This window comes from Eleginops maclovinus, chromosome 23 (assembly GCF_036324505.1).
Source record: "Eleginops maclovinus isolate JMC-PN-2008 ecotype Puerto Natales chromosome 23, JC_Emac_rtc_rv5, whole genome shotgun sequence".
In the NCBI taxonomy this organism is placed as follows: Eukaryota; Metazoa; Chordata; class Actinopteri; order Perciformes; family Eleginopidae; genus Eleginops; species Eleginops maclovinus.
In genome coordinates, this window is record NC_086371.1 from 1,496,587 (window position 1) to 1,509,716 (window position 13,130).

The 13,130-nt window shown below is 41.5% G+C and overlaps 1 protein-coding gene across 1 annotated transcript in view; it reads right to left on the reverse strand.

Moving 5' to 3' along the window:
* Positions 1 to 1,722: 1,722 nt before the first annotated feature.
* The window catches only part of glra1 (glycine receptor, alpha 1), a 54,398-nt gene continuing 42,990 nt past the window's right edge, over positions 1,723 to 13,130 (reverse strand). The window contains exon 7 of the mRNA XM_063877291.1: positions 1,723 to 2,813. Coding sequence (XP_063733361.1) covers positions 2,523 to 2,813 — 291 coding nt within the window. The 3' untranslated portion in view covers positions 1,723 to 2,522. The remainder of the gene's footprint in view (positions 2,814 to 13,130) is intronic.

Here is a 13,130-nt window from a genome sequence, read left to right on the forward strand (position 1 = left end):
TGTATGTGGGTGGCATAGCCCTTCGGATCGGTCTTACACACTCTGAAATAAACAAAAATCCATTAAAAGTCATAGCAGTAAATTTAGACTCTCTTTGACACACTGTAGGAATTTAAATATGACTCAATGTGTAATTTTAAACTGTGTATAAAATGGAAAGGGCTTAATGGATAGGTGAGTGACCTGTCAAATAAAAATAATCAGCCTCGTTTAAAAAAAATAAGGAATTACAACAATTTTGAGGGAAAATACATACATGTTTCATATCAAAATACGCCTTTATATATATATCATATAATTTCATTTATATATCTGGAGTTAATCTGGCAATACTGCATCTGGCAATCATATTAAAAACACTAAATGAATATGATTCCACATCCTGCAGCGACACATCTTGAACACTTGCCCGGCGACAGCAGCAAAAGGCAATGATAACGACACGAGAAATCAATGAAAGAAATCATCTTTGGTTTTGCCTCAAAACCAAGTTGGACAGGGGCTTAAACATTTTGACCAGGAGGCGTTTCAATGGAGATTTGAAATGGGAATAAAGCATGTTTTCCTGCGTGTGACTCTCATACACTCCACTCATTATAATTAAGAGCATCCAATCCAGGTACGTTACACCTACGTCATGGCCCCGCCCCTTTTTGGGAGTCATTTCACTAGATGCAGTTTCTGAGGTTCATTTATTTGATTACCTACAAGGAACCCAATTATCTGATTGGAGATCGATGATCGGCGTTGATTACTTGTTAAATGAGAAGCTATAAAGGATCCTTGACCTGTCAGTGTGCTGCTGTGCGGGTGGTTAACACTCAAACTGGGATTTACTCCACTTTTATATCTTACTTACTACGGTCACTACTTTGACTTTTAACACGACACATGTCATTCTCATTTGTTCTTCTTGAGTTCTGACTTACAGAACTGGAAATGGCTTGTGCAGAAAAATACGTGTATCCACTTCTGTGACCTTTCTCTCCAATTTCTGACTCAGGGTGTTTGCTTCTGATTTCTACATGCCTGAGGTGAACGTCCCACTTCTGTACTTCATTTGATCTCTCCATCTTTCCCATCGCTTCAATATTTACTGATAAGCTTGAGCGTTTGTTTAGCGATGAATGAGGCAGCAAGTTTTGGCATGGCGTCGCTGAAACGAAGGCAAAATCATAATTGCATAATATACTGATCATTGCATAGAGAAGCCTGGCGCAAATCAAAGGAGGAAATCAAAACCTGCAGAATGATCAAATCCCGTCCAACGTGGCTATGGCAAAAATAAATCCAGTTTTTACTCTCCATGACGATGTAGCTTTTTCACAAATGATGATGCATCGCAGCTACAGTGAATGAGATGGAAATACAGTTAATTAAGGTATAACAGGTGCTATAATCTGTTTCAATTTACTACAATATGTCCTCTCAGCTGGGGGAAGGGTGTCACATTAAGGCGGGGTCAAAGCAAGGAAGCACTAATAAAGATGTAAACATATCTGTGGTTCAGTCCCCATGAACACAACGAGGAGATCCAGGGATTCCAACAAAAAGAAAGACCCTGAAGAAGCTCAGCGAGGAAACGGCGATCGAAGCGTCGTCGAAGCGTCCGCCTTCCTCTTGAGAACAAAGCTGCACAGCGACATGTGTTTACTTGGCACAGAAATTAAGAAACAAACCCAAAACAAATGCATCGTGAAATAAATGAAGGACAAGTAGAGGAACACCACAGACAAACTTCATGTTTTGTCTCGAAATCAGCACTGCCCGTTTCAGTGTTGTATTTTTTCCGTCTGTCCGCTCGCTCGTGCGTCGGACCGCGGCGGCAGCGAGACCTCTCGTGTCTCTGCAGTTTTGGAGGTTTGTTGGCGGGGAGGAAAAAGCGTCGAGGAGTGCTTGCAATACACATTTTTGAAGCAAATCTAGATATATAGAATGCGTGATCCTTGCATCGCTTTATTTAATGGAAGCACCAATCTGCCTTCTACCCTTTTTTTTTTGTTGTGAAAAATCCCTCATTTTCCAGATGCCCACCTTTGCAAATAAAGTTATTTTTTCTCCACTTTATGATAGATATATGAGTATATTACACTGCATCCCCCACCCCGTCCCGACGTCTCTTCTTCATGTAGAGTGATATATCTGTCTCCGTCCCGCTCCGTCTGTCCCACACAGTTCGTTGGGCGTGCCTGCAAAACAGTCTGTTTGCTTTGTCATCTTTTCATTAATATATTGCCACATTCATATATCATGCATTTTACTGCATTGCTATTGCACTGGTCCGGATTATTCAGGAGGTGTAAAGAGCCGGAATGAGTTGGGATTTTGGGGGGAGAATAAAGGGGGTTAAGAAAGCAATAAATAATGTCTAGTAGGAAGGGGCCGAGGGAGCAGCTCATCCTCCAGGAAGAGGACAAGGAAAGGAGGCGCGAAAAAGGGGGGCAATGATCTCTCCCACTGAAGTCATCTCTCTCCGTTTCCTTTTTTGTTTCTTCGCACTGTTCCCCTCCTCCGCCTCTCGACTACATGTTGTGGACGTCCTCGCTGCGGATGATCTTGTAAGTGATCCAGTAGAAAATGTTAAAAATGAGGAAGACGAGCGGGAAGGCCACGCGGGACACCGTGTCGATGCGCTTGGCCCGGCCGATGAACAGCTTCTTCATCTCCTCGATGCTCTTCTCGGCCGGGTTGGTGGAGGTGGCCGGGGCGTTGTTGTTGTTGCCCTTGATGGCCATGCCGTCTTTGGCCTGCAGGCAGGCGGGGCCCATGCCGTAGCCCGGGAAGCTGAAGCGGCCCTCGCCTGTCTCATCCTCCTGCAACACAGGCCAAGACTCAGGCTGTTAGGAACCAGAGAAAGACGTTACTGTTGGAGGTGTGTGTGTGTGTGTGTGTGTGTGTGTGTGTGTGTGTGTGTGTGTGTGTGTGTGTGTGTGTGTGTGTGTGTGTGTGTGTGTGTGTGTGGATGACAGTGTGTGTGCATGCAGCTTTCAAAGTGTGTATCAAAGGTCAGTTCAATACAGACATGAAAACCAAAGAATCCAGGTAACATGAGGAGGAAATGAGGCAGAGAATATCTCTGGGTGAATTCTGCAAAAAAAAGGTTCAATCTTTCTTTTAATAAATGTAGTTTTTATGTGAAATGGACTTCATTTGCTATTGGCACATTGATTTTCAATCAGAAAAGCAAAGACTTTTTCATGCAGCTACATCATGTGACACAGTGTGTGTGACACCAGAACATTTAGGGTACCAAGAGCAGTTTTCCAATGGTCAGTGGTGGCAGATTAGTTGGTATTTTAAGCATTTGTCCACAATAGAAGATCATTAAAGAGATCCTATTATGCTTTGTGTGGTTTCCCCTTTCCAGTAGTGTGTTGTATTGGTTTTAGTGCATGTAAATGGTCTGCAGTGGCTAAAATCCCCGTATCCCTTCCAGAGCGAGTTTCTCTCCCAGGAAAGACGTCACAGTCGAGACATTTAATACTAATATCAACCTGAACATGAGCAGAGTGTCCTCTTTGGTTCACCAGAGGTTCACATTCAATCCATCTTCTCTACAGCCACTAATCACGTTCCACCGGCAGATAACTTCCACACAAAAAGCCCAAAACGGTGGATTCATAAATCATGCGCTGAACATTGATCACTCGGCTCGCGTCTTCTTCTGTGTCATGTGGAATGGATTGGATTGATTGACGTGCGCTTGTAGTCAAGGTTATGGCGAGCGTGCACGTGTTTCATCCCGAGCACGGGCAGATACTGAACATCCTATCTGCACCGTCACCGTGCCTTTCATTACCGTGGACACAACGACTTCCTTATCTGGTTCAGAGACTCAGACACAAACACTGCGATGGGCAGACACTACAAGGTGTGTGTGTGTGTGTGTGTGTGTGTGTGTGTGTGTGTGTGTGTGTGTGTGTGTGTGTGTGTGTGTAAAATACCAAGCATGTCAGAGTGCCCTTCAAAGTCTAAAACAACCCACATTAAATTCAAAATTAGCAAACAAAAAGCCCTCTGATGATAAAGAGTCGTGTTGTCTAAATATTCATGCATGGAAACGACTCCAGCCCCCCGTGGAACAGCCTATCCGCGGGGAATCTTTCCAAGTGCATGGTGGGTAACAGAAAATAATCATTTTGGGATCTGAAAACAACACGAGCGCAGCCTGGAGCGAGAACTTAACGACTGACGCAAAACCTCTGCAGCGACTACAAATCAAGCAGCCCGTTAAGGGAAGAAGAGGGGGCTCGACTCTGCTCTGTTGCACCAGCCTCTGGCTCCCAGCAGAGGGACAGGGATTAAAAGACATGATCAATAATCCAATGATTGCAAATATCGGTTAACATTTAAATGGTTTCAGCATCCTGGGGAAAAATACGATGTTACACAGGTGTATTATGGGTCTAACAACAGTCTACCATGGGTGCAATGCGGGTGTAATAATGGGGAATCATTGGTCAAATAACGGAGTGATATAGTAATAATTAATACAGGTGTAATTATGGTGTAATGGGGGTGTATCCATATGTCATAAGGGTCCAATATCAGTGTTACATGGGTCTAATAACAGTCTTATTTAAAACAAACAAAATAAAATAACTAATAATCAAATGAAATTTCATAAATAAATACAGAGTAGGGAAAACATATCTTTAGGGTATCAGTACAAAACACATTATGTACCGAATATTTCAGAATTCTCAAGAACAGACTAATCCACTACTAAGACAAAATATATAGCTTTTAGTATACCCTATTATATAGATTATAAAACATGCAAAGTAGCTGCAGTTATTTAATTTAATTTAAATGGAGTTACGCAGTGGGAGTACAATATTTGCAAATGATGTAGGGTTAATGAAAGGGTGTGACACTGGTGTAACATGGGTCTAATGACAGGTTGTAATAAAAGTGTAAGATGGGTGGAACATGGGTATAAATATAAAAGGGGTCTAACGGAGTAATATTAGTGCAAAACAGGTATATAACGGTGTAAAATGTGTGTAATACAGAGAAGAGCGATCAATTAGTATTTCCAAATATTTGTATGAATGCCAATTTCAGGGTTAATGAAAGGACAGAAAATCTGGCTAAAAAAATCTGCTAAAAACACATAAAAAAATGCCTTTACTTTGTGTGTGTGTGTGTGTGTGTGCATGTATGTCAACGTGTGTATCCACAGCCATGTGAATGTGTGTGTGTGTGTTAGACCACCAGGTAGCGATCCATTTTTAGCACCCCATGTCCCCGTTCTGTCCTTGTGTCCACACTGTGCCATCTATAACTGTTAATACACACACACACACACACACACACACACACACACACACACACACACACACACACACACACACACACACACACACACACACACACACACACACACACACACACACACACACACACACACACACACACACACACACACACACACACACACACACACACACACAGGTTGTCTCACACATTAGCTGCGATGCTAGTCGACCTCTGCCCGTCCTTCAGTGCCGCCGCTAAACTATTACAGATGCTCCGCTTTATTCTCCCCGCGATGTGATTAATGTGGAGGGCGGAGGGACGTGAGGAGGAGGCGCAATGAGGAAGAGGGTAATGGAGGGAGGAGCAGACGTGATGAGGAAAAGAAAGAGTGGAGGAGGTGGAGGAAGCAGCCTGACAGACATTGTTCAGGACATAGAAAAGATGGTAGACTGAATCTGAAACCTTCGCCCTTGGGTGGCCCAGGTGATTCATTACGCTCGTGCCTAATTAGAAGCTTCCTCCATTAACGCAGCAAGGCCCGGACAGTCCATGGATGGATGGATGGATGGAGGGGGGAGATGGATGGATGCAGGGAGGGGGTGAGATGGATGGATGAATGGAGGGAGGGACAAGGAGAATGAAGCTTTGCCCTTTGGGTTGGACACGAGAGGCAATTTAGCATGCAGCTCACTCCTTCTTCTTCTGGGAGTCTCTTCACTCACCCTACTGCTGTTTCTGCACTGATTTTACAATGTGTTCCTCTCAGGTAACGTGAAGACGATACCACCTACTGTTTGGAGACAATACAATCAATTCAGATGGTTCTGATAATCGTATGGGATGGCAACAACTCCATCGACAAATTTCACCCAGGAAATCGCTTTTTGATTCCAGTGTGAAGCTCAAATTCAACTCTAAGTTATTGTCAAGTTTAATACTTAGGCAGCATGTGAAATGAGAGACCCTATTCTGCTTTTTGGGGTTTACTGCCTCTCCTGTAGTGTGTTCTATAGGTTTCAGTGCATGTAAACGGTCTGCAAAGGCCCAAATCCCAAAGTTCCGGTACACAGTGACATCACTTTAGAGAAAACTTGCGCTTCTACCGCTATTGGCTAGTGCTCTGACACATTGTTCGTGATAGGCTAAGGGGCAGGACATCTCTAAGCTGGTTGACTAACCAATCACAGAGCAGCCTGGGCTCTGGTTTCAGACAGAGGGTGAAAAGAGGTGCTGCAGCACAGGCAGGATGAGAATAATAAAGAGCTTTCTGAACAGTAAAGCATCACAGCAGAGACACTAAAAGACATTAGAACTAATTGAACATCTTTACAGATGTGTCTTGAGAGTGATCTGGGGGGGGGGGTTTGATGGAATGTGACATGACCTCAGTATTTCTCCCCTCCTGTCTCCAGCCTTGGCTGCAGAGGGACGGTGGGTCAGGGCTGCTCTCTGCCCTCAGTGACACACACATGATTCATGCGGCTGCATTAACGGGAACACAGGATACAGGGGGCTACGCTCAAACGCAGGCCTGTACTGGTATAAGAAAACACTGGCAGCATGTTGTCCTTTAGTTATGGCTAAGTATCTGTACATAACTGCAGGAGCTGTCTTAGATTTAAATAAGGATAAAAGGAACCCAAAAATGTGACAATCATTTAGATTCAGATTAGATATACTTTACGGATCCTAAATAGATTGGACATAACAGCATGTTTACAAGCCATGTATAAAAAAAACTAAACATAATGGAGTTAAATAAAACTGAAAATAATAATAAAATAAAATGGAATAAAATAAATAAATAAAGAGTAGGAAAAATATCTTCAGGGTACCAAAAAGGAAACATGTTTTAAAATATACCAAATAACTCAGAATTCTCTTTAATAGACCAGTCCACTACTAAGACAAAATATGTATTTAGTGTACCCGATGATATAGATTATAAAAGGTGCAAAGTAGTTGCAGTTATTTTGATATTTAATTTAAATGAAGTTATGTATTATAATTATATAAAGGTACATGTCTGCATTGTGGGGCAGTGTTTCCATAGGGCTTTATGTAAAGGGGCCTTAAGATAAAGGTCCTGGAGGGACTCGGGGAAATGGAAAAAAAGAAGGAGAAGTGAGAAGATATGGACTGGAAAAGAACGAAGGATTAAAGAGAAAGGAGGAAGAGGAGATAAGAGATTCCAAAATGTGTGACAAAGAAAAACCAAATACTGTGAAGAGGTTAAAGAAATACGTTCAGTAAAAAGGAGCCGAAGTGATGGAGGGAGGGATGGAGATGGGAGTGAGAGGAGACAAGGAAGAGGGCAGCAGAAAGAGAGCCGGAGGACCTCTTAGCTCGCTCATCCATCATGCTTTCCTCTCCGATTGAAGCGTTTATACCTCTGCCTCGGCTGGCGTGATTAATCGAGCAGATTAGCAGGAAGCAGGAAGCACACTGCGTCAGGCCGCCGTCTCCTCTGCAAATATTACCCTTGGATACTTGTTCCAGAGACCCTCATTTACATAAAACACGACCCGGAGAGGTGTCAGCCCCGACCGACGTCGGCATCCGTCTCACCTGAACGAGGAATTTCTCGGCTTGTGTTACGCTTTATGATCCCCCCCCCACCCTCCCCAAGAAGCAATTCCCACCGAGCATCGGGGGAAAGAAATACATTATACGTTTGCCTTTGCTGATTCATTTTCTGGAGCATTCATTTCAAACCGTCCTCCACCCTTTACCCCTCCTGTTCTCCCCTCTGCATCGCTCCTCCTTTATAGAAATGTGAGGCTTTTAAAGACGTTTCACTTCCAATATGTCGGCGTCGAGTGGATTCTGAGGAGCCAAGAGGAGCGCCTAGGTAGATGTGAGTCAAGGTGTTAGTGGTTAAGATATTTAAGAACAGATGCTCACTGCGTTCACAGGAAACTGGGATGCACGACACTTCACAACCTAATATAAGATCCATCCTGAGTGGGAATTAATTTAGCATTACGAAATGAGTCATACTATGACTTGTGGTAAGTTGGGATAGACCAGTAGTGAGATTTTTAATATGAAATAATTTGCCAAAAATAAATAAATAAAAACAATTATATATATTATTTATATTTTAATTTAATTTAATTACATTAATAAAAAGGAGCATAATAATAATAATAATAATAATAATAATAATAATAAATATAATAATCATAATAATAATAATAATAATAATAATAATGATAATAATAATGATAATAATAATAATAATAATAATAATAATAATGATAATAATAATGATAATAATAATAATAATAATAATAATGATAATAATAATAATAATAATAATAATAATAATAATAATAATAAATATAATAATATAATAATAATAATAATGATAATAATAATAATAATGATAATAATAATAATAATAATAATAATAATAATAATGATAATAATAATAATAATAATAATAATAATAATAATAATAATATTATGAATAATAATAATAATAATAATAATAATAATAATCATAATAATAATAATAATAATAACTGAATTGGATTTTTTATATTTCTTTATTGCAATAAAAATATGAATTGTCTTGGCCACAACAATCTAGTAGTGAAAATCTGATATTGTGACATCACTCAGGTATAGATTTCGATGTCATGTCAAAGTTTACTTACTGCATGATACTTAAATATATACTTAGTAAATAAAAACGACTTAAAAAAGGACGACATCCCAGACAGGGGATTGGCAGTGATTCTTTTACTCTCCTTTTTTCTGGAGAGGAAGTAAAGAAACCGGAACTCTGGATTTATTTGTAGTTTGAGGTGCGATATATGACTCAGCAGCTTTTAGACACTATTATTTTCCGCTTCGCTCTGAAGATGTTAGCGCCCCATGCTATATTCTTTCTGGAAAAACCCCAGACACAACACCAGGACCAGGGTGTATTTGTTGATATGTTTTGTGCCATTTGACTACATCTTTAGTTTCCCATCCCACGATCCAGCCCTGCTTTCCCTTCTCTCTCTCCTCCATTATATTCCACTGGAGTCCCCGGTTGCACTAAAGCATGGTGTGTTAATGTCTCATCAAGCCGCTGACCTGGAATGATTATCCACATGATCTGCTGCTCTGTTCCTTCCTCTGCCTCCTCTTCCTCTCTCACTTCCAGCGTTTGATCTGAACAACATTTCAGGGAAGCCACGGCACCTTTTGCTTTGTGCATTTAAACTGATGCCAAACAAGTCAATCAGGGCTCAGTTCAGCAGAGCAGAGGGTTACAAACAGCCTTTAAATGTCAGATGGGTGGGAACAGCTTTCCATGCAAACACTGTGGCTATGTAATATGACGTTTACCGTATTAAATTCAACTTAAAGCATGATGTGTGTTTGTTGTTGTTGTCAATAAATGATTTGCAAACAACACCCCATGAGTTATATTCTTTGGTGCTTCATTGACATCCATGTTTAAAACCATCTCACAAATGCATACATTCATTTGTAACCAAGGCTCAATATTTCCTGCAGCTTTTTCTCCAACAAAATAGTGAATTTATGGGGGAATATTTTCACTAGAGGATTTAAAAAATGCCTTGAACTGCATTACTTTGAATGTCCAGCAGGGGGCCATATATTCTATAGAAGTCTATGAGAAAATTAGACTACTGCTCCTTTGATTTATTACCTCAGCGAACATTTTCCTAACACGTTTATGGTCTTAATCTTTAGTTTTAAGTCTTCTTCAATACATTATGATGTTTTTGGTGTAAATTAAGTTCCAATTTAGAGTAAAATAGACGATTAAGCAGCGTATGCTTTAGGATGGGGTTACTGTGGGATTGTTGCTGGTGTCCCTGTTATAATTTTTACATCTTGGTCACCTAAAAATGTCTTAATTAGAGTTTGGTTTTCCTTAATACCACCCTATTGTGTCAAGGCTTGTTGCAAATAAAACACATGTAGAATCAGGGCTTCAAACCTTTAGTTCATTTGTATATGCAGTCAGTACTCATTGCATACTTTACACGATGACGTTGCAGCTCTACGTTTGAGTGGATGAAAATGAATTCCCAGCCCTTTAAGTCATTTAGTCCAAAAGGTCATCATCGTGTGAGAACCAAGCTGATGGGAATTCATGTTTTAACTAATCCAGTAGCTTTTAAGACCATAATAAGGTCAAGAGGTCAAGGATTGCAATATAAACATGGATAATAACATGCAGTTCTGCCTCCAATGAGTTAGTGTTCATTACGTCATCTGTACAAATGCAGAACACATGCAACAATGAGGGGTTTCCACTCTGTCAATTAAGCGCCTCCTCGCCTAACGGGGGAAACAGGGAGTGTGTTCGCAGCGGACCTGTCAATCAGGAGGTCGAGTTCAGCCCGGGGAGATCACTGATCGCTCCGTAATCCCTGAGCTCGCTTATCTGCCTTTGTTCCCCGAGCTGCAGAACAGCCTGTGAGATCAAGGCTTTTAGAGTAAAACCAGCATGTACAGCTCCCCCCCTTCCCCCCCCACCCCCCCACTGAAAAACAGCTAATCGCGGCTAACGAGCTGATTATAGCCGATCAATCAGGAAGTCAGTTTGGCTAATAAGGCACTGTCATTGTCCCACAGTGGGATAGCATGTGCAGTTATGTTGGTGGGGGTTAACTTCCCTTAGGCCACTACTTCAAATGTACATCTATTTTCCCAGAAGGCCGAGTGTGCCAAAAACAGAGTGGACCGCAGGGGGAGGGGGGGAACATGTCATGGCTCCACGGTCACTTTTTTATGTCGTTCCTCCCGTTGTTGCCGTGAAGGTCGTCTGGATTTAGAAGCTTCCTACCTCCCGGCCAAACGGTTAAATGATTCAGGATGTGAACATCTACATCCCATCATTTATTTTAATGAAAGCCTGTCCTTCGAAATACTTTCTTTCATTTCTAACATATTCATAATGCCCTGTATATTTCCTCAAACAAATAGCATAAAATAAGGGAATTATAAAACATGTTATGCTCTTATATGTCTTTGCCAATGCCAATGCAAATGTGTGTTACTGTAAAGAGACAAATCCAGGTCGAAGTGCAAAGAAAGACCTTCTAAACATCCAGCAGGGGGCGACATATTGCATAAAAGTCTATGAGAAAATGACACTGCTTCTCCTTTGATTTATAACCTCAGTGAATATTTTCCTAGCAGGTTTATGGCCTTAATCTTTAGTTTTAAGTCTTCTTCAATACAGTACGAAGTTTATTTGGTCAATTAAGGTCAAATTTAGAGTGAAATAGACGATTAAGCGGCGTATTGTTACTGTGTGACTGTTGCAACCACAGGAGGGTTGTCTGTGTTTTCGTCTTACTACACTCAACAGTTCATTAAAGTTCACTTTTACATCTTGTTCACCTAAAAATGTCTTAATAAGAGTTTGGTTTTCCTTAGTAACCCCCTGTCGTGTCACTGCTTTGGGCATAACTAAATGACTACAGCCAGAATGCTAAATCAGGGCTTTCAAACGTTTGTGTTTTCACATCATTAAAGTTAATTGTTAAATTTCAGTCCCCTAAAAATGTCTTAATAATAATTAAATTGTCTTTAATTCCTCCCTGTATCACCGCTGGTTGCAGAAAGCAGAATGCTGAAGGCGGTCCTGATTGAAACGGAGGCGAGAGGCAGTAGCGTTCCTCTTCCCTTTGATTTCTAAAGAGCCTCTCTCTTCTTCTCAGTCTGGAGAGCTCGTCTGTGTTAAACAAGCGAGCTGCTGCCAGGCGGGCCCATCCTTCAAGGATGAGTGGCGCTATTGATCTGATCCCCGTGCAGTGGTTTCCCTCCCCCAGCAGGGGGGGACGTCACTCCGTCTGGATGCTCAGTAAGAAGCCATCTCTCCATCCCCCCCCCCCCACAGGCTGCAGTATCCGTCTATTTGATGCCCTCTCGCTCCGTCTTTCTAATTAGACAGCCTGCTGGAGCTGGTAGCCTCGGTCCGATTGCACCCGCTCTTTCTCCCTTTGTCTTGCCCCCCCTCCCCAACCCGGGCTATCAGTGTCACTAACAAATCAATAAAGCATCAGGGTAGAAACCACAGAAATCAGCACAACTGAGAGTAACCCTGCTGCAGCTACCTGCACTACAGCTTCAGCACTAACACTGAGGAACGAGCTGGAGTGCAGCTCCGTGTCCGAGCACAACCAGGGAACAATTCTGAATTACATATCAGCAGATTTCAGCCATGCAATGTGATCCAACACACACTTTGTCTCTTAGAAAAGCTCCACTATTGCTATAGGCTAGTTTGCTACTCTACTGATATGTCCTGTATATATGAATGAGTGCTCCCGCTGCTTCAAAGAGCACTTTAAAAGCAGCACACATGCATCTAAGAGTTGCGTAAAAGCCATGAAACCCTCGAGGACATTCTTCCCTCAGATTATAGAGACTTCAAACTGTACTCAGCTGCACCTCGTAGCTTTTCATCACTGCTGTGGCCATAAACAAATCCCTCCGGGGAAATATCGCTCTAATCCAATACATCCTTCCATCCTAACACAATTAGCATACAGGATTGAAGACGTGTGCTAACCATGCTGCGGATTCCCGTAGAACACGACCGGCTGTGCTTTACAGTATATGTCCTTGCTAATGCAAACAAAGACAGATTGGAAGGTTTCTCATTGATGAGGACACCGCCTTAGACGATATTTTCCAGATATAACAAAACCCAGTTGAGGAGTATGCATTTATAATGAATGCACAGGCATTAAAGGACGTTAGTGCTGTTATAAAACGCCTTCCTAATACACTTATATATTCAACAGAGGTACACAGCTATGCAAATGGCTTTTTTTATGTTATGGAGGCGGCATTGAGCTTTGATTAAAAACACTTTTCACTAATGC